The sequence below is a fragment of the Natator depressus genome, chromosome 19 (assembly GCF_965152275.1).
Source record: "Natator depressus isolate rNatDep1 chromosome 19, rNatDep2.hap1, whole genome shotgun sequence".
NCBI lineage: Eukaryota > Metazoa > Chordata > Testudines > Cheloniidae > Natator > Natator depressus.
The window spans coordinates 9641678-9667096 of NC_134252.1; the positions used below are offsets into that span (position 1 = coordinate 9641678).

At 49.2% G+C, this 25419-nt stretch overlaps 1 protein-coding gene and 1 long non-coding RNA gene across 5 annotated transcripts; one reads left to right on the plus strand and one right to left on the minus strand.

Annotated features, from left to right (window-relative positions):
- Positions 1-507: 507 nt before the first annotated feature.
- On the minus strand, positions 508-24983 carry UBXN11 (UBX domain protein 11). Of its 4 annotated transcripts, XM_074934421.1 has the most exons (15): positions 24915-24983; positions 23637-23722; positions 22154-22191; positions 21221-21331; positions 20695-20795; positions 19750-19804; positions 18113-18189; positions 16507-16621; positions 13343-13560; positions 12972-13049; positions 6321-6441; positions 5170-5273; positions 4035-4105; positions 2674-2820; positions 517-1828 (listed from the first exon to the last, which is right to left on the minus strand). In XM_074934421.1, exons 2-15 carry the CDS (start codon positions 23693-23695, stop codon positions 1669-1671), a joined length of 1455 nt encoding a protein of 484 aa, XP_074790522.1. In that variant the 5' UTR covers positions 23696-23722; positions 24915-24983; the 3' UTR covers positions 517-1668. The 4 variants fall into 4 exon arrangements, with proteins under 4 accessions (XP_074790525.1, XP_074790524.1, XP_074790523.1 ...); XM_074934423.1 differs by lacking the exon at positions 21221-21331 and having other exon boundaries at positions 512-1828; XM_074934422.1 differs by lacking the exon at positions 23637-23722 and having other exon boundaries at positions 516-1828; positions 24915-24970.
- Positions 1878-9972, plus strand: LOC141974599 (uncharacterized). Its single transcript, XR_012635780.1, has 4 exons — positions 1878-2354; positions 5786-5829; positions 7682-8628; positions 9442-9972. It is a non-coding gene; the product is annotated as an uncharacterized LOC141974599 (long non-coding RNA).
- Positions 24984-25419: the final 436 nt, after the last annotated feature.

The window sequence follows — 25419 nt, forward strand, 5'->3', positions numbered from 1 at the left end:
AGTAAAAGGGGAAGGTGCCCAAGGGCTCTCTGCATTGCACAAAGGGTGCAGCATCTTCAGCCACAAATCAGCTGGAGATTTGTCATGTTCTCACGCTGACTGGGTCGAAGGCTTTCCGGGACAGGAGGGGGTGAGGCTGGAATAGGAACATGGCTTAAGGCTCCCTCCCTTAATAGCCCTTCATAGGAAAAGGTGGGGTATGTTCTTTATTAGCTGAATCCTATGTGCCTAAGCTAGTCACAGAGATCGTACTCTGTACTGCAGTGAAATAGGCTGATGCAGAAGGGGGCTTGGGTCCTTAACTCTCAAGGCCTGGAATCCTCCCATCTTGTACTTGCCAGATCATTTCCACGTGTGCAAAGTGAAGCACAGCACCACTCATCTGATTTGATAGTACTTTGCCCAGGGGATAAATGACAACACAGTACAAAGCCTGAGAACTGGGCCCTCACATAGGACAGAAATGGGGGAGTATGTCTCTCATGGGAAGGCAGAGGTTGGCACTATGGTGACCAGGCTCAGCCATACAGACTCGGAGGCTGTTAACATTGGACACTTGGGGTCTGTTTAAAGGAAGAAATGTTTCATGTAGAGGAAATGAAAGTATTGGCACCGCCTCGCTGGAGTGGCTCTGGCTGTGTCTCAGCCCTGCAAAGGACTCAGCCTGATTCCACTCAGTCCAGTTTAACCCTATTGACTTTAATAGTTAAGCCCACTTGTACACCAGCATGAGATCGGAATCTAGCCCTAATGAAGAGAGCAGATGCATGTGGAAACTGGACTGTAACCTAGCTGGGAGGGCCCTCACAGCATTTCACCTATGCTATATATAAACTTAGTTCTTGAAGGCTCTGTCTACTCTGTAATAAAAGACCATGGTATGGCCATGTCTGGCCTGGCTCAGCTGACTCAAGCTCACCGGCTAAAGATTGCAGTGTAGACATTCAGGCTTGGGCTGGAGCCTGGGCTCTGAAACTCTGCAAGCAGGGTGGGTCTCAGTGCTCTGGCTCCAGACCACACTTGATCATCTATGCTTCTAGTTGTAGCCCCCCATCCTGAGCCCAGCTCAACTGATGTGGTCTCTGAGAGTGGTGCCAGTTTTTTTATTGTAGTGTAGACATAAGGGACCTGCAGATGAGGGCACAGGTGTTGAAGTGAACTCACTGCAGCCTCTCAGGGGCAAAAAGATCATGTGACCTTCAGCAACAGTGGAGAGAAACCTAACTTGGATAGAAGTCCCCCAGGATAATATTTACACAGGTAGGTTGCCATGTGATGAGGCCACAGGCCCAGCAGGCCTCTAAAGGCAGCCCCCAGAGGCTAGTAGGATCCAGACTGGCAGGGTGTGTGGCCTTGAGTCACCACAGTTCTCTCACCCATAGTGCAGGGAGGAGCTAGATCTCCAGGGGTATTTCTCCCACTTGCTTTGCCTACAGGAGGTGGTAGGCCCAGGTAACAATGAAGTTCAACTGAATCTGGAAAGACAACCCCACCCTCCGTCCCCCTTGAGTAAGGGAGAGGTTGTAGCTTATCTGATTGTGCAGGGCTGTTCCTTCCTCTTGCCTTAGCACAGAGCCTGATGGAGAAGGGGATGTCGGGGGAGGAAAGCAAATTGCTTCATGTGAAGTAGCAGTTGCAAGGCCAGCTGGCTCATCTGAAGCTGTTACACTATCTGTGGCCCTGTCCCTCCTTGGCCGAAGGGATCTTTTCCCGTAGCAGAAGGGAGGCGTTGGGAATCAGTCCACACTCCTGCAGGGTCATGAAGTTGTCAGCATACACTCTCTGGGGAAAGGTGCTGATGATCTCATACAGCTGTGATTCTCCACCCCTAGGAAAGAACAGTACAATCTTTCCTGTGAGCCATGTTCCTTCCACAGAGCGGCTGGGAATAAGCTAGTTGCAGGGTTACACAAGAGCAGAGGGCTAGAGCATTTAATGAGTAACAGAGGTGTTTCCAGCTGAGATGGAAAGCCCAGCCCGTAGAAGGCTGTTCCAGACAGCAACAGCTAGAGCAGGGAAAGCTCTTACAGCTCTGTAGTGGTGAGATCACCAGGCACACAGAGCTTAGGCCAGGCAGGGCTACGTCCTGTAAAGGGAGCAGGGACAGGAGAGGGAAGGTGCCTCTGGTAGGCCAGAGTTGCTTCCAGGATGTTAAGAACCAGGGCAGTTTTGAAGTGGATTGTGAGAAGGGCATGACAACAGTCAAGGTGAGGGTTGCTGAGGAGTGGGCGTGGGGAGCAGAGGCAACAACGACATGCCCAGGTACCACTGCAGGAGGTAAGGATGAGTTGGGAACTACTGAAACAAGAGCCAGAAACATGGAAGACTATGGAGATGTCCGCTCCCTGCAGGAGGTAGGATTTGAAATCTCTACACAATTCCCAAACCATGGGCCTGATCCTGATTCCGCTCTGGAGGTGCTGAGTGTGACAAGCACCTTCAACCCCCACTAACATCACTGTATGCTGAGGGGGCTCAGCACCTGGCAGGCAGAGGCACTGTGATCCTGTACCTGCTGGACTTACACTGTAGAGTATTCTTCAGACGGCTCAATTCCAGGGATCAAGCGGGATCTGGAAATGCCACTGGCCCAGTTTTTGCTGTGGCCTGATTCAGTGGGGTGGAGTTGTTGACCTGGCTTGCAAAACCCCTCTTTCCTCTCCCTATACCTACCTGCTCTGGGCAAGGTGCCGGCGCAGGTCTCCTATGGTCTCTGTGAAGAGCATTTTTACAATGTATGTCTGCTCCCCATTCTCAGATTTTATCCGGAGAGTGGAGATGTTGGGGGCTGGAGGCTGGTCCTGTTCGTCTGCCTTCAACCTGACGGCCATAAAAGCCGGTTAGACAAGAAACAGCAATTTTACAGAGAGACTGATCAGGCAGTGCTAAGTGGCCTAGGCTGGACAGGGCATCAGGAGAGAGCCAAAGGGAAAAGGGAGGTGCTGGAATAGAGAACGGTACCTTAAAAATCTACGGAAATGTCTACACTAGCTGGTAAAACTATTGTCGGTCTGGGATGTGAAAAAAAATCCCCCTGACTGACGTAAGTGTCACAGACAGAAGCGGTGTGGACAGTGCTATGGTGGTGGTGGGAGACGCTCTCCCGCCGCATGTTGGGGGTGGTTTAATTATACCGATGGGAGAGCTCCCTCCTGTCGGCATAGAGCGGCTATACGGGAGACCTTACAGCGCTGCAGCTTCAGCTCTGCAGTGTAGACATACCCTTAGCAGTTCCCTGAACCCTGATTGCTTGTGGGCAAATAGGCCAAAATGGCTTACAAAGTGCTACATGCCTTTGAAATAGCTGAATGTAGAAAGACAGCCCCAACCGCCTACCCCTTTGCGTGAGGGAGAGGTTGTAGCCAATCTGATCATGCAAGGCTGCTCTTTCACTTTCTGAGATAAGCTGGTGCTCTTTTTTTGTTCCTTATTCTGGATCAAGGCTGCTTGGTAGGGTTGTTTATTTGCCTTTTTAAATACAAAGTTCTGCTTGGTTTATGGTGACATTAGAAATTCAAGTCTTGTCTAGCCTGGAAGACTCGCTGACTATGGGAGAACTAGTGAAATGGTGACCCCATTTGCTCATCTCTTCTCTGGAGGCACTTTCCCATACATAGGGTGAAAATTGAGAGAAGGAAGAATTTATAGCCAGACTGGTTCAAACTCCTTGGGTTTTGCTTGTTCTTGTGAACACCCTTTTAATACCAAGGGCTAGCTAACATTTTGAATAAAGGAAGCCTTTGCTGAAGATGTCAGGATTCATCATAAAAATCTCAAGACACCTCCCAAAACTAGGAAAGATCAAACCTGGCCTTCCTGCTATTTCTGAAGTAAAAACCAAGCAGAAAAAACTCTTGCATTTTTGCTTTAAACCACACAAACGAACCTTCCCTTTCCAAGCCCTCTTTATCCATCAGAAAGCAGCAAAAATGGGAAAAACCATTATAACAAATCTTTGCAGGTTGCCTCTGATGGCTAGTGGACGGACAGGAGAGACTGACCATGCATTAGCTGAGGGAACCACTGCCCTTTACCTCTCCTTCATTGCTCCAAGGATGGGCGTCTCCACTAGGATCACTTCATTGCTACTTGTCCCATCAGAGCCCTGAAACCAACCAGGGAAACCTCAGATACTATCGGCCCAGCTTTCCTGGATTAATACATGGGGGCTAGTCCCCCGTTTTCTGACCGCAGGTGGAGAATGTGCCCTCCTCCTGAACCCACCAGCTACAAAGCCAATGGCTTCTCCATCCTCCCTCTCCCCTGCTGCTCCCAGCAGGCTGCAGCAGGCTTGGCACAGCGCCAAGCAGGCAGGTTTCTCCAGCAAATGGTCAATATGGCTTCTACACTTTGTACCTAGTTAAACTATTTATTTTTAAAAAATCTGCCTGGCCTGGTCCTGGTGCTGGCTGGGGCTTCTTCTAATCTAACAACTAACTCCCCCATTAATTGATTCGTCCGTTTTAATCCAATAAAGCTAGATTGGTCTACTTCCTTCTAAATGTTCTGTATGGGCACCAAGTTTAATTATCATAATTACACTAATCTGAGGAAACTACTTGCTCCCCTTCAAGCAAAATGACAGGATCTAGATCGAACACCCGAGACAGTAACTTCACTGAAATGTTTACTCAATCATCAGATGGGTTACGAATGATTTCCCCCCCCTCAGGTAGAAACGATACAGTTCCAGAAAGGGATGAAACGGCCTGGTGAAAATACATCTCATGCTTTCTGCTGGAGTCTTTTCTGAATCCAGGAGGTTGAAGATTTTTCAAGAGAAAGGGCCCAGTTCTGATTCTATTTGCACCTACGTAAGGTTGTTGGCTTCCGTAGAGTTACTGTTGATTCACGCCAGTGTAACTGCAGACTCAGAAAACGTCTATACAACCAGCATCTCAACTACAGCACTGTAGCTATTCCACTGTAGCATCACAGTGTAGACCCTTCCTACAGCGACAGAAAGAGTTTTCTCCGTCACTGTAGGTAATCCACTGCACGAGCCGTGTTCTTCCATCGACCAAACTGTGTCTACACCAGGGGTGAGATCAGCTTAACTACTGAGCTCAGAGGTGTTTTTCACACCCCTAAGAGATATAGTTAGATCAACCTTAATTTTAAGCATAGCCTAGCCATTAAGACTCAGTGTATGCAGGGGCTCTGTCATACCTGCAGAGTTTCTTTGATTGGCCCTCGGATATCAATCACTTGTCCCTCCCGGATCAAGGATTTTGGAAGTTTGTTCAGAAACTGCTCCAGTGAGAGCTTGGGACCTGCCACGAGAGGGGGGGAACAGGGGGGAGAGACAGGGAGGGGAAGCAGGAAGGGGAATCCTATATGTATCACATCACACCAAGCAATTAAACGAATACTAAAATGTTCCACGTCTTGGGCTCATCAGAATTATACTTCGGACAGTTCCCTTTTGGGAATGTGTTATTAGAATCACCCGTAACGCATGTGATCCAAATTCCACAGTATATGAGCAGCTCTTCACAGCTAATAAATAACAGGGCGATATACAATGGTTGATGGGAAATGCATTTGCATAGATTATTATATGTTGCCATATATGGCTGTCCAGGAACATACATAACCATGACTACTCCCACTATACAACTACATGTCAGAACATATGTCACCAGACCTTCCAAGATCTAGCCAGAGCAGTTTAATTTTCAGTCTGAGAGAGTAATTTTTGGCAACTGTTGGAGCAGATTTCTGGAATGCAGAAGGAAAACAAGGGACCTGTGAGATCGTCCTAAATAATATGTCTTTCCCCCAGGGCTTGGAGATGTGCTGTGACATATCGGAGATGGAGAAGATGAGGTTGGTATCTTGAGGGGGGAAGATGTCCACTTATATAAGTAACTTGCAACAGAACAATTGTTTGTTTGAAGGCCCAGTCCCGGAAGGCCGTCACCCACGCTATTCTTCTGAATGTCTCAAGTGGGCGATGTTGGAAAGACCTCTGCTGAGAATGAGCTCTGGGTTTCATGCGGAAAGTGGGTGGGTTTCATGCACAGTCTGGGAAAACTGCCCAAACTGTGGTATTTTATGAATGGCAAGTCTCAGGACTGTTTGCTGCTGTGATCGCTGTGAAACTGACTGTTGGGGCAGCTCTCAGCTCCTGCAGCAGCACATGGAAGCACACACATAACACTCCTCTCAGAACGTCACCATGGAACTCAGAGTCTCTCAGAATTAACTCCTTAGTAACTGGATGCCTGTTGCCAGGCTTCACCAGGGCTTTATTTATTCTCTCTTTTGGGGCTAAGTAGGGGATCTCCAGGGATTAGTGGGAATGGCAAAAGACTCACCTGGGATCTCACTGGTTTCCTTTACCTCACTTGACTTCGAATGGCCAACTACCTGCCCCTGGCCAGGAAAGTTCTCTGGTAGCTGCCTTTCCCGAAAGAAAACGTCTCTTCTGTCAGTGACCTGTTAAATTAACGCTAGCTGCCATTAGCAAGCCGGTCTGCCTCCAGGACCCAGCTCTCACTGCATCAGAGCACACTAAAGGGTAAGCAGCAAGAACAAAACAAGAACAAACAACTAACAGAGACAGTTAATTCCTCCTGAGGGTGGTTCTAACATAGAACCCCTATAAAGGAAGCTGTCTGCAGATCCTTTTAGACCCTCCAGAAAAATAAACCCACACCTGTGTCCCTTCAAGTCTAAAACCCTTCTAGTTAGCAGTTCAATATCACATCCAGACCCTAAGACAGATGATCACTCCAGCCTTGCACACATTTGTACAGTGATTTGATCCTGCTTTGTGCCTCAGTTTCCCCATCTATGAAAATTGATCCTCAGATAAAAGGTGATGTGAAATTGTAAAGTATTATTTTTTATCGATAGGCTCACCCAGGCGTTTGCCTTGATCTGTGTTAACAGAAGAAGGGATGTGCAAGCAGCCAGGACCACCAGATGTCTCTCTGAACCCAAAGAAGCAAAAGCACCATATTCAGTCCCACCCAGTTCAGCAAAACACAACTGTCAGAAAAGCACAAGGCCACTTTGGGTACGTCCACACTGCAGTAAAACCCCTGTGGCTCATCGGCCTCAGGCTGCGGGGCTATAAAATTGCTGTGTAGCTGTTTGGACTTGGCCTGGGGCCCAGGCTCTAGGACCGTGTGAGGGGGGAGGGTCCCAGAGCTAAGGCTTCAGCCCAAGCCTGAACGTCTGCACCACAACCTGAGGCCTGCGAGCCCAAGTGAGCGGACACAGGCCAGCCGCAGGTGTTTTACTGCAGCGTAGATGTACTCTAAGTCCTCACTGGGCATCTTCCATTCCCTCATGACTCTCTAACCCCCACAGCGACAGGCCCAACATTTTCAAATCGGGTGTCTTAAGTTAGGCACCTACACGGAAGTGGCCTGATTTCCCAGGGGGGCTGAGCACATCCAGCTCCATGGGATGTGTGTCCCTAATTTTATATGTTAAGGTCTGGATTATAATATCCTCTGCAGCTGCCTCCGCTGACGTGTCATTCCATATTCTTTATGAAAATATGCTTATGATATGAATATGACATAGCTGAGATATACGTTATGCAAGATGGCTCATGTGAGGTATCATTGGAAAGGTTACGATTTACTGAATGCGATTATCCTATTTGTAGGCATGCATCATTTCTGTATCTGAAATTAGGAATATTGACTATGTATCTGTATTTCAGCTAAGCTACTTTGGGTGACGCCCACTGCTAACACTTCAGGTAGAACAATGGAAAAGCCAAACCGGGTGGATGGCCTTCCTGTGAATCTGTGGGTCAGCCTGTGAAGAATGGCTACAAGGGCCCTACAGAGGCATGTGACCATGTCACCTGATACTGGAACCCATCTTGAATTCTGTACTTTTCCACAAGAAGCTGGTGTGTGGGAGGAGTGTCAAACTAGGAAACAAAGGATTCCTGCTTTATGCAAATCCTATTTAAGGGTGGGGAGTGAGGTAATCCAGGTCCTCAGTTCTCCCCTGCTATCCCACCCAAGATGACTGCTGGAAACAACTTAGGCCTGGTCTATAGTACGCGGTTATTTCACAATTAGCCAAGTTACTTCGAAATAAAACTGAATCCGTCCACACGACCAAACCAGTTTTTTCGATTTAAAGGGCTCTTTAATCTGATTTCTGTACTCCACCTCGGCAAGTGGAGTAGCGCTAAAATCGAGATCGCAGTTCCGGGTTACAGGTACTGTGGACGCAATTCTACATTATTGGCTTCCAGGAGCTATCCCAGAATGCTCCTTTGTGACCGCTCTGGACAACACTCTCAACTCTGATGCACTAGCCAGGTAGGCAGTAAAAGCCCCAGGAACTTTTGAATTTCCTGTTTGGTCACCATCAGCACAGGTGACCATCAGCACAGTCCACCATCTCAGGCGACCATCAGCACAGTCCACCATCACAGGCGACCACGCAGTCCTGGATTCGCAGACGAGCTCCAGCATGGTCCGAACGGGAGGTACTGGATCTCATTGCATTTTGGGGAGACGAATCTGTTATGGCAGAACTACGTTCCAAAAAAAGAAACACAAATACGTACGCTAAAGTCTCCAGGGCCATGACGGAAAGAGGCTACTCCAAGGACACAGAGCAGTGTTGTACAAAAATCAAGGAGCTCAGGCAAGTATACCAAAAAGCCTGGAGGCGAATAGGTCACAGCCCCATACATGCCGCTTCTACCATGAGCTGCATGCAATTATGGGGGGGGGATGCCACCACTAACCGTGGACACCTGCAAGGGGGGAGTAGCACGGAGCGAGGAGGATGAGTTTTTGGAGGACGAAGAGGAGGAGGAGGAGGACAGTGCACAGACGGCAAATGGGGAATCTGTTTCCCCCCCTAGCCAGGAACGATTCTTAATGCTGGAGCCAATAGCCTCCCCCCATTCCCAAGGCATGCTCCTGGACCATGATCCTGGAGAAGGCACTTCTGGTGAGTGAGAGCTTGATCAGAGCCACACAGTGAGGGGTGGGGGGAAACCCAGCTGCGCTGGGCTGTTTGCATTTAGTTTAAAGGGCTCATCCCTGCTCAGAGCCACGCGGTGTGGGGGGGAAGAGTGTTGTGTGAAGCGATCATCCCAGAGAGCCCGCAGGGCCTCCTTTTATATGGCAAACCCACCAGGCATTGCTTGCTATGGGAAAGGGGGCCCAGCAGTTTGAAAACACTGAAATGAATGTGGAAGAAGCAGAACCCCGCGTGCCCCTAGGGCTTACCATGGCTGCCTGCAAGCTGAATTCTGTTGCCCGGCCACATGTGGGGGCTTACTCACACCAAAGCGGCAGGCACTTCAGTATAAGAGGCAAAATGAGACCTTGTAAAGAGAGAACATGTGCAGTGTACTATGAATTGCCTGTTTCACTGAGAAAGAGTGTCCCCTTTGTTCTCTAAAATGTCTCTTTTAAAATACTACCCTCCCTTTTTCTCCTCCCGCAGCAGGTGCAAATGTTTCAACGTGGCCCCTATCTACTCCATCCCAGAGGCTGGTCCAGATTAGAAGGTGGAAAAAACGAATTCGGGACAACATGTTTGCCGAGCTCATGCAGTCCTCCCGCACTGATAGGGCCCAGCTGAATGCGTGGAGGCAAACAATTGTGGAGTCATGTAAAGCGTTACATGAATACGAAGAGAGGAGGGACGTGCGCGATGAGAGCAGGCAGGATGCTATGGTCAAGCTCATGGGGGAGCAAATTGACATGCTCCGCTGTCTGGTGGATCTAATGCGGGAAAGGCAGCAAGACTACAGAATGCCGCTGCAGCCCCTGTATAACCGCCCTCCCTCCTCCCCAAGTTCCATAGCCTCCTCACCCGGACACCCAAGAACACCAGTGAGGGGGGAGAGTCTACGGGGACCCGCACAGTCAACCCCAGAGGATTGCACAAGCAGCAGAAAGCTGGCACATCCTAAATTTTTATTTGGTTTCTGGACTTGTCCTTCCCTCCTCCTCCATCCCCCTAACCCAATATCCCACCCCTCCCCCGTCTAGCTTCTGATTTCTCTCAATGTTTTGTGCAACAAATAATAAAGAATGGTTTTTAAACAATTGTGACTTTATTTCCTTTCATATATATAGGGGGCGGGTAACTAAGAGAAACAAACACAACTGTCTCACTGTGCCCTGGCCAGTCATGAAACTGGCTTTCAAAGCTTCTCTGATGGGCAGCGCACCCTGCTGCGCTCTTCTAATCGCCCTGTTGTCTGGCTGTGAGAAACTGGCCACCAGACGAGTGGCCTCAACCTCCAAACCCGCCATAAATGTCTTCCCCTTACTCTCACAGATATTGTGGAGCACACCACAAGCAGCAATTACAATTGGAATATTGGTTGTGCTGAGATCTAACCGAGTCAGTAAACTGCACCAGCGCACTTTCAGACGTCCAAAAGCACATTCTACCACCATTCTGCACTTGCTCAGCCTATAGTTGAACTGCTCCTGACTACTGTCCAGGGTGCTTGTGTATGGCTTCATGAGGCTGGCATTAAGGGGTAGGCTGGGTCCCCAAGGATAACTATAGGCATTTCAACATCCCCAACAGCAATTTTCTGGTCTGGGCAGTAAGTTCCTTCCTGCAGCTGTTCAAACAGACCAGAGTTCCTAAAGATGTGAGCGTCATGCACCTTTCCCGGCCATCCCACGTTGACGTCACTGAAACATCCCTTGTGATCCACCAGTGCTCGCAGCATCATGGAAAAGTACCCCAAGCTTTATGTACTGGCCGCCCCGGTGTTCCGGGACCAAGATAGCGATATGCGTTCCATCTATCGCCCCGCTGCAGTTAGGGAACCCCAGCGCATTAAAGCCATCCACAATGGTCTGCACATTTCCCAAAGTCACTACCCTTGATAGCAGCTGGTCAATGATTGCATTGGCTACTTGCAGCACAGCAGCCCCCACAGTAGATTTGCCCACTCCAAACTGATTCCCGACTGACCGGTAGCTGTCAGGCATTGCAAGCTTCCACAGGGCTATGGCCACTCGCTTCTCAACTGTGAGGGCTGCTCTCATTCTGGTGTCTTTGCGCTTCAGGGCAGAGGACAGCAAGTCACAAAGTTCCACAAAAGTGGCCCTACGCATACGAAAGTTTCTCAGCCACTGGGAATCATCCCATACCTGCAACACTATGCGGTCCCACCAGTCTGTGCTTGTTTCCTGTGCCCCGAATCAGCATTCCATGGCATGAACTTGGCCCAATACCACCATGATCTCCCAATCGCCACATGCCGTGCTTCTAGGAACGTCTGTGTCCATGTCCTCATCACTACCGTAATCGCGCTGTTGTTGCTTCCTTGCCCGGTTTTGCAAGTACTGCACATGCTGCTGGATAATGCATGAGGTATTTACAATGGTCGAAACTGCAGCAGAGATCTGATCGGGCTCCATGGCTATGGCGCCTGCACAGGTAATCCTGGAAAAAGGGCGCGAAACATAAGAGAGCAGAGTGGCAGCGGAAGAGGTGCCGTTCTGTTCACGGTAGCCGAAAAAAGGCGGAAAATGGTTGTCTTCTGTAGCTTTCACGGAGCCGGGAGCCCAGGACAGACAACATGGAGAAGCTCGGAAGCGCGACAATAGCGGGAGAGCAGAGCTGGCGGCGGAAGCTGTGCTGCTCGGTTCAAGATGGCTGAGCAGAGTTGGCAGCGGAAGCGTTCGATGAGGAAGAGAAAGAGTAGATAGTAGAGATTACATAGGAAGATGAGAGGAAATGAGAGGTGGATTCATAGTAGCAGGAAAGCAGTGGTGCACCGTCTGCTGAAAGCAGTACGGCTTCTGCACGCCAAAAGGGCGCGAAACGATTGTCTGCCGTAGCTTTCACGAAGGGAGGAGCGACTGACAACACACACCCAGAAACACCCGCAAAAAATGTTTTTGCCCCATCATGCACTGGGAGCTTAACCCAGAATTCCAATGGGCGGCGGGGACTGCGGGAACTGTGGGATAGCTACCCACAATGCACCGCTCCAACATTCGATGCTAGCCTTGGCACTGTGGATGCACTCCACTGAATTCACGCACTTTAGTGGGGACACAGAAGACCGAATGTATAAAAATAGCTTCCGAAAATTCGAACAGAATAATTTCGAAATAATTTCGTACTGTAGACGTACCCTAAGACTGAACTGGGGGAAAGAACTGGACCCAGGTTGCCAGGGTGTCTGACCTGTGAAGATTATTAGAACCACATTTAGGGTGAGAACTTACATATAACCAGTTTCTTTAGTGTATTAAGCTTAGTTTGTGTGCTGTGTTTTATTTTCTTAGTAATCTGCCTTGTTCTGTCCGCTACCTCCTTAACTACTTAAAATACACCTTTTATAGCTAATACATTTATTTCTGGTTTATAATACAACCCAGTTTATGTGATTTATAACTGGGGGGGGCAAGAAGTTGCATATACCCTCCTCCACATTGAGGGAAGAGGTGAATTTTATATAATTTTTGGTTTGTACTCCGAAGGAGTGGGGGTAGACATGTGGGTGCTGTGGCAAGCCCCATAAGCTGAGCCTTCTCAGCGCAGATCTCTGTCTTTCTGTGCAGCTGGGTGTGGCCCTGCCTGTGCGCTTGGCTGGAAAAGGCTGGGGAGCCCAGTCCAGCAAGACCAGGTAAAAAGGGGCCCAGGCTGGCAGAATAGTTTGACTCAGTGGTGTCCCGTCACACCTCCCGCCTTTGACTGCTTTCTGTGACTCAGAAATTTTGCCCTCACTGTCTCTTTCTAACCCATGATTAATTGAAGCAGACAAACCGTTCAGTTCTAGTGCACAAAGGCCTAGCCCTTTCCTGTAACGGCTGTAGCAGGTGCGTGCCCCACCTCAAAAGTCTAGCTGCACGTGGGCTGGGTTTAGAAACATCAAACTGTTTTTCGTGTTGAGAAAGGCCTGCAGAGTGGTGCAAACAATACGATAGACGCAGTTTGCATGGAGAGAGGGATTTCTCCTAAAAGGAAGATGGCGGGGGCTTTGCATTGCTTACCTGAAAAGGAACACCATCCGGGTAGCGCGTCTGTAGCTCTGAGGGAAAATAGCCATCCATGATATCCTGAAGACATTGCTGAAACAAAGCATGAATGCTTAAAAATCAGGCCTCAGACTCCATAGTACCTTGCTGCTGATACATTCCACCTGCATCAGACCTGGAGACCTACAAAGGCACTACAGGATCTCTGACTGGGAAAGACTGGCAGATCCTCTAACAACCATCATTCCTCACGAAGCCCTGTGGGGGGCAGATGGGACTACAGTGACCCCCACAAGCCTCAGCCTTTCCCCACTCCCACCCTCAGCCTTTGCTGAGGGAATAGTTAGATGGCAATAACTTGACTTCCTCCAGGAATTGGTCCATACCTGCGTGGACGGCTCCTCATACGACCGGAAGGGTCCGTTGAACATGACTATCCCATTCTGATAAAAAGTGAGGGATATTGATTGGGGCTGCCTCAGTCTCGCACCTCCTGCTGTACGTTCGATTTGAGACACACCTTCCCCAGCCAGCACATTTAAATCTTTCAGATTTTCAAAAATTAAATCAAAATCGATTGGGTAGTTGGAAACAGTTGAGTGACCTGCAGCAAGGAAAACAGAGTTATCGTCGGGGAGGAGCCTGCAGACAGGAGTGTTGAATCCACGCGTCTCCCTGCATGGGCATGTTAAAGGTGCTGCCCAAACCCTACCATTTTGGGCCTGGCTCCCCTGCCTCCACTTTGTGTCATTTACTCCTTTGGGAAGGGAGTGTGAAATGCTATCACATCAGAATGGCACTGTTTCGTTTCCACACTGCACAGGTGTATATAACGCCACAGTGGAGAACCAGTCCCCTTGTTATCAACTTATGAAACTGCATCATCAGCCAATACCACAGCCTGCACTCCTTGGAGGCCCTGATTATTTTGATGGTTATAATGTACTTAGCATCGTTCCTTGCTTGGTGCTGTACAATACAAAGAGGGAGATGAGGTGCCTGTCCCAAAGAGCTTACAACCTAGGTTAGACCAGCAGTTAACTTCAGCACAGGCTGCTGCAGGGAACACAGATGGGACACCAGCTGAATGACTGATCTCAGGCAGATTGCTCTTTCTAGACAATCCCTTCTCCTGCTGGTGGATTATTGGCGAGAGGGAGGTCTTTTGGGTGCTTCAGAAAGCGATGCCAGGTTTATGGGGTAGAGCAGAAGAGATGTGCAGATGACAGTGGGAGAAGTACATGAGAAGAGGAAGTGAGCGCAGAGATGTTGACTGGGATGAGGCCTCTGATATTTTCAATTCTGCTTTTGACACATCCTTCAAAGGATAAAAATGGCATCAATAAGCAGAAACAATCTCTGTAAATGCATCAATCTGCAAGTAAGGCCAAGTGAACTGACATGCTAGCCTCTGTGCTTTACGCCCACTGCTATTCAGAGATCATCTCCCTTACCTACTTCAAGGAGTTATGAAAGTTAAGTAGCGGGGGGTTTTCACAGCACTCTGAAGGTGAGGCTGCTACAAGTCCCAAGTATATTCTCATAATTCTCTCTTACCACTTATCAGGAAGCCATCACTAAATACTATAGGATTCAACACAATGCAACCGGCTCCCAACAAAACCACTCACGTGGCTGCTGGAGGAAGGGAACAATAGTGTGCTCTGATGGGGTCAGGCAATCGGGGCAAATCAATGCACCTAATGCATACAGAAAGGGCCGGATTTTGATCTCACACCCATTTCATGTCTGCGTTGCCTAAGATTGGAATCAGGCTCCAAACATTCAAAGTGTGGGGACTGCTTCTGAAGATTTTCTTCCTGATAGCTGACCCATTAGCTCCACAAAAGAAATGGGCTTTAGAAAACATCCGCAGTTACTAAACTATGTTCCTGGTGCCGCTCGTGTTATATTGCAAGTCTTCTTTTTACTGAAGCGGGTTAGGATGTAGACCCCAGGATCACCATGAGGAAATCATAACAGGGAAGGACCTTAGCATTTGAAAGTCTGTGGGACCTATCATACCCAACCAGGGCCATCCCTAGCCATTTTGGTGCCCTACACAGCCCCCCACAGGGTGTGTGTGCGTGTGGCCTCCAGACAGGGCCTCCAGACTGGGGGGAGGAGCAGGCTTGTGGGCCAGGGGGGAAACCGCCTCCCAGCACTTGCTGGCGGCGCAGAGCAGGTTGGGGCCGAGTCGCTCCACTTCCTGCCCAAAATTTCCTGCTGCCCTACGCAGCTGTGTACTTTGCATATGGGTCAGGACGGCCCTGTACCCAACCTGCATCCAGAGCTATCTGTAAAACATTAGACCCTTTCATCCCCGCATCAAGCTGGACTAATTTTCACTGGGTATCTTCACCTCTGCTGTAAGCTGCTTCCACACTGTGCTCTGGCCACACAAAATCCTTCCCCTCACTGCATTTTCTATCATTTAAGGATAGGACTTTCCAGTCCCACTGATTTGCAATGATACCTGTGCACCTACGACACTTACGAGCTTTGGAAAATCCCACACTACCGTTTTTTGTCTTTCCCTAAAGCAAAGAGGTTGATTTGGGGGTTCAGATCCCAGAAGCCATCATTCCTAACAGGCCCCCTTTCATGGGCAGCGTGTGAACCGCTGGCTAAGGTTGGCTAGCCCTCAGCTCTGCCCCTTCCGGCCAAAGTCCCCTCTTGTGCCCCCCACCAGAGCCCCCCCCCACTGCAACCCCCGGCCCCTTTCCGAGGTTAGTGTCCCCAGCCCTGGAGCACCGTGTGGGAAGCACAGCCCCAGCCCCAACCTGAGCCAGGGCTACAGCACAGGGACAGAGGAACTGGCAGGAGGGGGCCTGAGGGCAGAGCATGGGTGGGGACACTCCTGGCTGTTTGGGGAGGCTCAGCCTCCTCCAGCCTATGATACCCACCGCCCATGCCCCCTTCTCAACAGCCTCAGCAGAGAAGCCAAAGGCTGGATGTCATTGACACCAAGCTCCCCTCTTAGCCCTAGGGGAGGTCTCTCCGGGTCAGAGTTGAAGCATATTGGGAGGGGAGTGCAGTAAGGGGGAAGCCTGACCTGCTACTGCCCACATAGTGCCTGTTCTACAGATAACAGAGGGGAGGTTTTCAAAGGGCAGTTAGGTACCTATCTCTCATTAGCGCCTTTGAAAATTTCCTCCGTTGTGTCCAGAGATGTTAATAAAGTTTATATAAAGGGCACTAAAAATTCATCTCTAAACACAAACTAAAAAAAGTCAAACACATGAATTGAACAGGTTTTTGGACCAGGCATTTCAGATAGAAAGGTGCATCTTTCCAGGGTCACACCCAGCTAAGATGTTACGTAAATAATAAGAATTGAATGAATGACCTACGGGCTAAGAGCTCTCTGCACAAGTCTTGGCACGATGAAGCAGTTCAACAGGAGTCACAAAGGCCTATCGTGCCATGAATCTGATTGATTAATAAATCCCAAATTATCTGTTTTTCCAATCTGGAGAATATTATGCCTTTTTTAAATACCCCATGAGGGGCAGGCTGTCTGCCTCAGCAAAGGGCATTGCTGCTTTACCTGGTTTCCAGAGACCCCTTGATGGCTGATTTTCCTGCTTCTTCAATGATTTCAACTCTTCCAGCTGTTCATTCCTCTCTCCAACCCAAATCAATCCATAATCATTCAGAAACCGCTGCATGGGGAAGGGGAGAAGAGGATGAACTAGCTTGAGAAGCATGGGACTATCAAAGGCCAGGAATGGGAGCTGTAAAATGAGTGTTGCCTTGAACAAGTTTGACCTTGTTATAAGGTGCGGGGGTGAGAAAACTCACTGGGCAGGAAGAGTAGCATGTCATGGACTCCAAAAGTTGTATGAATCTATCCACAGTGATCAATCATTCAGTACTCAGTCTATCATGTCTTTGATCACTGCAAAGACTTTTCAGTTCTACTGAGTCAGCCAGTTAACTTGGAACAGCAAAAGAAGGGATTGAAACAAAACTAAAGCCATACAGATCAAAATGAGGAGGCATAAGTGTTTGCATATAAACGCTATTAAAAATGCATGCAATCTAGCCAGGTGTCAATAATAATGATGTGCTATATTTACTTAGCACCTTTCTCCCAAGGATCTCAAAGTACATCACAAACATTAATTTTTTAAACCCCACAACTAAATGTGAGTTAAGTCAGGACAACTACCCGCATTTTACACACTGGAAAACAGAACGACAGAGAGGTCAGAAAACTTGTTCAAGGCCACACAGTGAAATTAGTGGCAGCACTGGAAGAAGAACCCAGAAGTCCTCACTCCCAGTTCCCTGCTCTAATCACCAGGTTAAAGTTTCAGTCAGACATCAATTTTGTATTATAGAGGAAAGTGTTGTGGTTCCATATCAAACAGCTGAGCATGTATCAAGAGCCACTGACTCTCTGTGACACAGCTTTCCTGTCTGTAAAATGGGGATAGTAATAGAGTAGATTTGGGATCCTTGGATGAAATGAGTTAAAATGCAAAGTAGTAATAGTATTAATAAATGTTCCCCACACTGCAATTTGGATAAATAATTCTTCACTTCCTGTCCTACAATCTTGTGTAGTGTTGCTGTGAGCTGTTCAAAGGCTACTGTGTTCCACCCTAGAGATGACTGCATATCACAGGTGAGTGAAGTGCTCCCCAGAGTGACGGATTCTCCAACTCTTGATGTCTTCAGATCAAGACTAGATATCTTTCTGCAAGATATGCTTTAGCTAAACAAGTTATTGAGCTCCTTACACGAATAACTGGGTAAAATGTAATGGCTGATGGTTTACAGGAGGTCAGAAAGAGTAGATGATCTAATGGTCCCTTCTGGCCTTACAGTCTAAGAATCTATGTACAATTCCCTGGGTTTCTTCAGAATGAGCGGTGCTACGATTAGCAAGCTGCTAATTATTATTGAGTGTTACATCATATATCAAAACAGATTCAAAAGGGGAGAAAGGAAAAGGAGTGGGAAGGGGATTAGGGAATATCCCTCATCTTCCATTTAACCTGTTCCTTCTGTACAGAGGCTGTAATAACAGGCAGTGATATTGAAACTGGCAGCTTAGTAAGAACCAAACATTTATGGACTGAAGGAACAGGAAGCCAATTCCAGGGGAGCACAGGGTGAGGCCAGGGGGGTCCATCCATGAATCTCACCTCCATTTCCCAGACCTGATTCTGCAGCTGAAGACACTTCACCTCCAGTTCCTCTATTCCGCTTGACTCTGGGGAATCTGCAGAGGAAAGACAGAGACCTGAGGTGTTTTATTTTTGCTCTAAAAAGCTTCAGACAAGAGCTGAGATAATCAGTGTCAGGGAGTACAAGGATCCTCAGCCCCCGTCTATAAATAACTGCACTTGAGTCGGCAAGGCACAGAAGCTGAAAACACAACTCTTTGCCCACTGTCCCCTGACTGTTCAACCAGGGTCACCTCCAAAAAGATGTGAATGGATGAAAAGACACATTTGGCAGTTATTTATGGGCAACACTGGTGAGCTTCTATGCTGCACAGAAGGAGCTCATGTGTAAATGGTGCTGTTTGCAGTAATACAGTGGGCGTGACTCGACTTACCCAGTTCATATCTATGAATCTATTCAAAAGTCAGCAACCCGGTGAATTTGGATCTACTCTGCTGGATAGAGTGACCACCACATGATGGGGTATATAAACCCTGTCTGTAGTTTGACAAGGTGGATACACCCTACTCCCTGAGTAAAGAAATCATCAAAGTGACTGGGGGAAGGCAGCATACACACGCCCATAGGCAGGAACACAGACGCCTAGGGAACTTTTACTCTGAAAAACTTAGGTGCCGAGTGAGTTTAGGCCCCTACAGAGTTCATCAGGAATGTTGTGAATTACAGTGGAGCAAAACCAGGACTTAGGCACATAAACCCCAAATGAATGCACCCACATCTGGAGTTTAAGCACCTAAGTACCTTTGTTGATCCCACCCAATGTGTCAGGGCTCAGCTTGAGGGAACTACTGAATTCCAAGGGACTTTGAGGGAAGTCAACTGTAGGGAGAGATTCACTCAAGGCTGGATCAAATTTGGAACTAGATCACATGTGGGACAAGGGGAAACATTGGCTGTGAGAGTTCTTTGAGTCACACAGTAAACCTTGGCTGTAAGAGGCCTTTTTGATTTATTTAGCTGGGAAAAGGCCTATAAATCTGAACGCTGGTTTGCTCTCTTCCCAGCCTTGTTTCTTCTGACCACTCCTACACACCAAGTGGTTATGTGGCCATCTTCTGCTTGGGTTCTCAGTCTTGTGGGAACACTTTACCATAGTGAAAGCAGGTCACTGTGGCATCTGAGCACTGCACCAGAAACCAGCAGCTTAAAAGTCAGCAGCAGGTGCATGCGTGAACTGAAAACCTGCTGGCAAATGAAGCAGTGAGTTTGTAATTCACAGTTGTCCTTGGCGGGGTACTGGAACTGGGCTTCCCCAAGGAAAGGACTGTACTGAGGTCCACAGCAGCACCTCCCAGTACTGGAAAAGAGCACGGTCTGAGCCTAAGGCTGTGTCTACACTGCCACTTTCAGTTCTAAAACATTAGTCGTTCAGGGGTGTGAAAAAACACCCCCCGCAAGTGACAAAAGTTTTAGGCTTAAAAGTGCCCGTATAGACAGTGCTTTATCGCTGGGAGCCGCGCTCCCAGCGATAAAGCTACCACCCCTCGTTCGGCGCTGCAGCACCCACACTATAACGTGGGTAGTGTAAACACACCTGAAGAGAATGTAAGCCACACACAGGAAACAGAAGGGTGCCAAGAACAGAACAACTTACCTTTTCCTTTCTGAAGGATCTTCACCTGCTTCTCAAGTTCAGCAACCTTTCTAGCCTGAAGATCCAAGAAAAAAGGCAAAAATAATGATTGCACTTGGTTCCTTTCCTCTGAGGATCTCAAAGCACTTTTCACATACCGACTGATTTAGCCACTCTGCTCCCAGAAGCCAGGTAGGTTAACTACACTTGTTTTATGGATGGGCAAAGTAAGGTCTAGAAAGGGTGCGGTCTGTCCCAAGATCACATAGGGCTGGACTGTGGAGTTACCACAGGCCCTGAGTAAGGGAATAGCACATAACTGCACAGTCCCAGAAGTAGGCCAGGGACCAAGTCACCCTGTCTGCCCATCCACTGCCCACCTGCATGAGATGGGGAGTAGTGACCTCATGATCATTGCTCCTCCTCTCGCACACAGTCCAGTTATGCAGGTTGCGCTCATGCTTTCTTACCCCCATTGAGGGTGTGGCTCAAAGTTAAGTCAATAGTAAGTACATGGCAAATCTGGGGTTAGAACTCAGGAGTCCTGATCTTCTAGCCACTAGAAACACTATTTACCCTAAAGTGTCTATAACACCAACAGGGTACTATCCATTCCCATTTCTATCGGGTGTTTCTGCTTCAGTGAGACCTCTGGCCTTCTAATCAACTCAAACATTATAAAATGGAAGGAAGAAAAGAAACATTCAAAGCAGAAGAGTCAATGACATTAGGTGTTAGGGCTCATTTTTTCCTAGGATCACTGCAGGGACTGTTCCTTCCTGCAGTGTGGTAACAGCAACTGGGCCTCTACAGTGGGTGGTTTCTGTAATTAGTAAGATACAGGCCTAGCAGTTGCCTTGTCTAAAGAATAATTACACCATTTTAGCCCAAACTAGGTGTGATCTGGTTCTGGCTAACATGGCTAGAACTGTTCAGACAGGGCCCAAATGAGGCTGGCATTTTTACCTTCAGCTGGATTTCTTGTGCTTGGCTCTTTGCTTTTTGTTCCAACAAAGCAATTTTTTGCATCATGGAGGACATGAGCTCCATGTCAGTCGGAGCTGCCCCTATAAGCACAAGTACAACACATCACCCAAAAAAGCACCTTCAGAATTATAATTTTAAATTGACCAAGGGGAACCCTTATGATCATCCAGTGCCACATTACATGGGCTGAAAGCATAGTGCAAAAATCCTGGATTAGCCCTCGCAGACAGCATGAATGGATGTCCTGTGGGCACCGTGTATAAATCCTGCAAGTCCCTGGCCAAAGTAACAGAGGTAGATATGGACCTTGCAGCAGACACTGTGTATGCATCCCTAGATCACCAACTGGCACACTGGGTAAGAAAGTGTTCAGGGATGTGAAATGAGCACCAGACTCTGTAGCTGGATTCACTTATCAAGCACCATCTATGGACCATTAAGGTTATAGACCCTGATGCCAGCACTGTGTCTGGCTCAGCAGCAAATGTCCTTTCAGAGACATTACCATGGGTACTTGTTTTTGTTGCTGTTCCCTTTGAGCAGGAAGGGGAAATGTCTTGCACTGGAAACTTTATTCTAGGAGACAGGATGTCATTCAGTAGTGCAGCTTCATCCTCTGTGAATCAAAGAGGCAAAGAAGCATCAGAGGCAGGGCCAGGTCCACATTTTAGATGATGCCTCACCAAAATCTTGTCAAGAATATGCTGGGGTGTATCGTCAGGGAAGGAGAGGGTTGGGGAAAGGGTGGTGACACAATCCCACTCGCCCACCCAAAGGCTTCCGAAGTGATGTTATTAAGCTTCAAGAGTGTGCTCGGCACAGTATGACACTCAAAGGACAATACAGTCCATACCTTGAGGAGCTTACACTTTAAACAGACAGACAACGATCGGACACACAACTATACTGGGAGGCAGACCATGGTGCTAATTTAGAGTATGTTTTTCTGAGAGTGAGAGAGGTGAGTGGTGGGACTGTTTGCGCATTAGAAAAAAGGTGACGACAGCATAATACTGTCCAGGATTAGTGTTTGTGAGCCTCACAGAAGAAGGGAGTTTCAAAGAGGGATTTGGAAGACGCAATTTGCTCTGCCTTAGAGAGGGTGTTCTGAGCATAGGTGACAGCATGGACAAATGAGGGAAGCAGCTTGATTTGGAACTGTAAATTACTTTAGAGAGTTAAACATGTTCCAACGAATCCTGGGGATGGGAAAACTACTTCCTACTAATCTGATATCAGACAGATGTGGGAAGGAGAGAGAAACCAAGGACAAGAAAATGAACTAAGCACATAACACTTCAATGTAAAAAACACAAAGGGAAGACAGGTTTCAGGTTTCCGTGTTAGTCTGTATTCGCAAAAAGAAAAGGAGGACTTGTGGCACCTTAGAGACTAACCAATTTATTTGAGCATGAGCTCAGAGAAAGGCCTTACTCACCATTGTAGGCACTCAGCTTAAATGGCACTGTCCTTTTCCTGCACATAAGAATAGGGAATACAGAAAACGAACAGCAGACAGATTAATTATTGGCTGGGTAATTTGTTTGAGGGATAACAGACTTCTAAATTACATCAAAAATGTTCTTAAAATGCAACCACCTATACTTTCTCACCAGTTCACTACACAGAAACAAATCAAACAAGCCCCCTCTTGCTTTGTGTGCTGAGTGAGCTCACACACAAACAACAAATTCAGAGCAGCCTAGCAGCAATTAAGATCACAGGAAGCCACAACTAACTTTAGCTGCTTCCCACTAGAGACAAGCAAAAGAAAGACAAACAACAAACCTGGCCAACCGTGCTATGCAGAATTGTACAATATTCCTCCTGGTCCCAGCTAGGGATCAGCTTGCACCACAAGGCCATAGAAGAGGGGTGGGCAAACTTTTTGGCCCGAGGGCCACATCTGGGTGGGGAAATTGCATGCAGGGCCATGAATGTAGGGCTGGGGCAGGGGGTTGAGGTGCGGGAGGGAGTGCGGTGTGCAGAGTGCGGAAGGGAGCTCAGAGCAGGGGGTTGGGGTGCAGGGAGGGGTGTGGAGTGCGGGAGGGGGCTCAGGGCAGGGGGTTGGGGTGCAGGAGGCTCTGTGGAGGCAGTGATGCGCAGCAGGGCTAAGGCAGGTTCCCTGCCTGCCCTGGCCCGGCGCCACTCCTGGAAGCAGCCGGCACCACATCCCTGCAGCCCCTGGGTGCGGGGGGCTCCACACGCGGCCCCTGCCTGCGGGAACCTCCCCCAAAGCTCCCATTGGCTGCAGTTCCCCGTTCTTGGCCAATGGGAGCTGTGGAGGGTGGTGCCTGCAAGCAAGGGCAGCGCAGAGAGCCCTCTGCTCCCACTCCCCTCTCCCAGGGGCTGCAGGGACATGGTGCTGGCCGCTTTCGGGAGCGGCACAGGGCCAGGGCAGGCAGGGAGCCTGCCTTAGCCCCGCTGGGCCACAGGGCTGGCAATCCCATGGGCCATAGTTTGCCCACCCCTGCCATAGAACCAAGAGCTCCAGCAAGGTTATTGTTGCTAGTATAACTGCACAGACTATTCTGATTCATACAGGGCCCTACCATGGAACGGTGGCTCACAGCTAGATTTGGGATGGCACAATACTGGTTTTTAGGGCCCAATTCTGCAAGGTGCTGAGTGACTGCAGAGTGAGGTTCTGACCACCCTTAAATCCTACTGACTTCAATGGGAGCTGAAGGGACCCAGCATCTTGAAAGATCAAGACCAAAGAAGAACCCTCCCAGTTTATACCAGGCAGCATACACAGCTGTGAAGTATATAGTGTGAGGTGCGAGTTTGCTGGTCTTGAGGCATTTGTCATTTATGCCTTGATTAGGAGATGTTAGGAGAAGCAGCTGATATCAAAATTTCACAAATAAGCAAAGATGGCAACAAGACAACGCAAGGAAGAGCCCTCATGTCTCATTTACCCTGGACTCTGCAGCGGGACTCTGCGGTGCTTCCCCAGGGAGGAAAGAGGAGAACTCATGGTTTATACCTTAGACAGCTCTAGACCCTAGGGAACAAAGACAGTGTTACAATTCCAGGCTCCAGGATGAAACTGAGAGTGAAATGCCTTGGAACACAAGATTGAGGCACACTGATGACCCCAGGATGTATTTTATCATCACACATTGTAGAGGTTTCCCTCAGAGCAGGTTGGTCTTAGGGCAGACCACAGAGTTAAAAGCCTGACCCTTCGTCTTTCATACCAAGCAGGGAGCCTCGCAGAGGATTCAGGTCCAGCCATGCTGCTTGGAGCAAAGGGTGCATTCCATGCTGGGGTCTCTTTTGCCTGTGGGGTCCCATAGGGTATGTCTACACAGCAAAGAAAAACCCGCTGCTGGCCTGTACCAGCTGACTCTGGCTCATGAAGATGGGGCTGCGGGGCTTTTTCATTGCTGTGTAGACTTATGACCTCAGGCTGGAGCCCGAGCTCTGGGACCCTCCCACCTCGCAGGGTTGTACAGCCCAGGCTCCAGCCCAAGTCCAGAAATCTACACAGCAATGAAACAGCCCTGCAAGCCCAAGTTGGCTGGCACGGGCCAGCGGCAGGTTTTTCTTTGCTGCTTAGACAGACCCATAGAAATGACGTCAAGCACTTCATTGTGGGCCCTGTGGTCTTCACACCGGCTGCAGCCTCCAGGTGAAAAGCCACAATCTGCTTCACAATCTGCCCTGCAATCTGCTCCGTTTCATGCCAGCTGGGTGCAGCCCTCAGGCGAAGGCTGCCACTTTCCCTGGGGTTGCTGTGGAGGGACCAACTCAAGCATCGTGACCTTCCCTCACCGCACCAGCGCGGACATACTGATTGTGCCTCAAAAAGTCAGCTCACCGGGCCAAGCCCCCCGCATGTCATCAGTGCGCACCGCAATGACTTCACAAGTCACCACAGCGCAATGCAGTGACGCCAGGGCGGGGGGGGGGGGCGGAATCCTCATGCAAGACTATGACATCACTATGACATCACCAACGGCCACCGTGCAAGGCGATGACTTCAGGCGGCGTCCCCGCGCAACACGGTGACCTCACAACGTGCCACCCAATGGCCTCATAAGGCGTCACCACGCAACCCAACGGCTTTGGGCATCCCTGGGCCCGTCGTCGCGGCCCCCCCCGCACTGAGGGCGCCGTGGTCAGCCCGGCCCAGCCTGAGGAGCCCCCCCCGGCTCCCAGCCCCGAGGGGCGCGGGCTTTTAACGGACTCACTCTCCCCCCGTCGGGCTCGGCCCACGCGACGCCATCTTGTTTGTCGCGGTTGCCCCGGTTACGGCCGGGCCAGATGATTGGCTCCGCGAAGGTCCCGTGGGTCGACCACTAGTCCCAGCATGCAACGCTCGGGTGTCCTGCAAACCACGCCCCCATGCTCATGGGTCTGAGCAGGAGCTGGGGAGAGGGGCAGGGAATTGACGCCTCCCCCCGATGGGATATAGGGGCATGGAGGAGGTATTAACCCCCCCCGCCCATGTTAATGGGGCCAAGCCCAGGGATCCCCATGCCCAAGGACTGTGGCAGGGCCCCCACTTCTGAGCCTGCTGTGACCCCCCCCCCACAGCCGGCCCCCGGCTCCTGACTAATTCCCTCATCACCCTGTGTACTGCAGCATGGCCGGGGGGCGGGGGCAGGGGGATAGCTCAGGGGTTTGAGCATTGGCCTGCTAAACCCAGGGTTGTGAGTTCAATCCTTGAGGGGGCCATTTAGGGATCTGGAGCAA

Coding starts and splice junctions, on each gene's coding strand:
- UBXN11 (XM_074934421.1), bottom strand. CDS start 23,695: ATGAGTTCTCCTCTTTCCTCCCTGGGGAAGCACCGCAGAGTCCCGCTG. Junction 6,442..12,971: donor CGGATGGTGTTCCTTTTCAG/GTAAGCAATGCA, acceptor TTAATTTAACAG/GTCACTGACAGAAGAGACGT. Junction 1,829..2,673: donor CGGCACCTTGCCCAGAGCAG/GTAGGTATAGGG, acceptor GTTCTTTCCTAG/GGGTGGAGAATCACAGCTGT.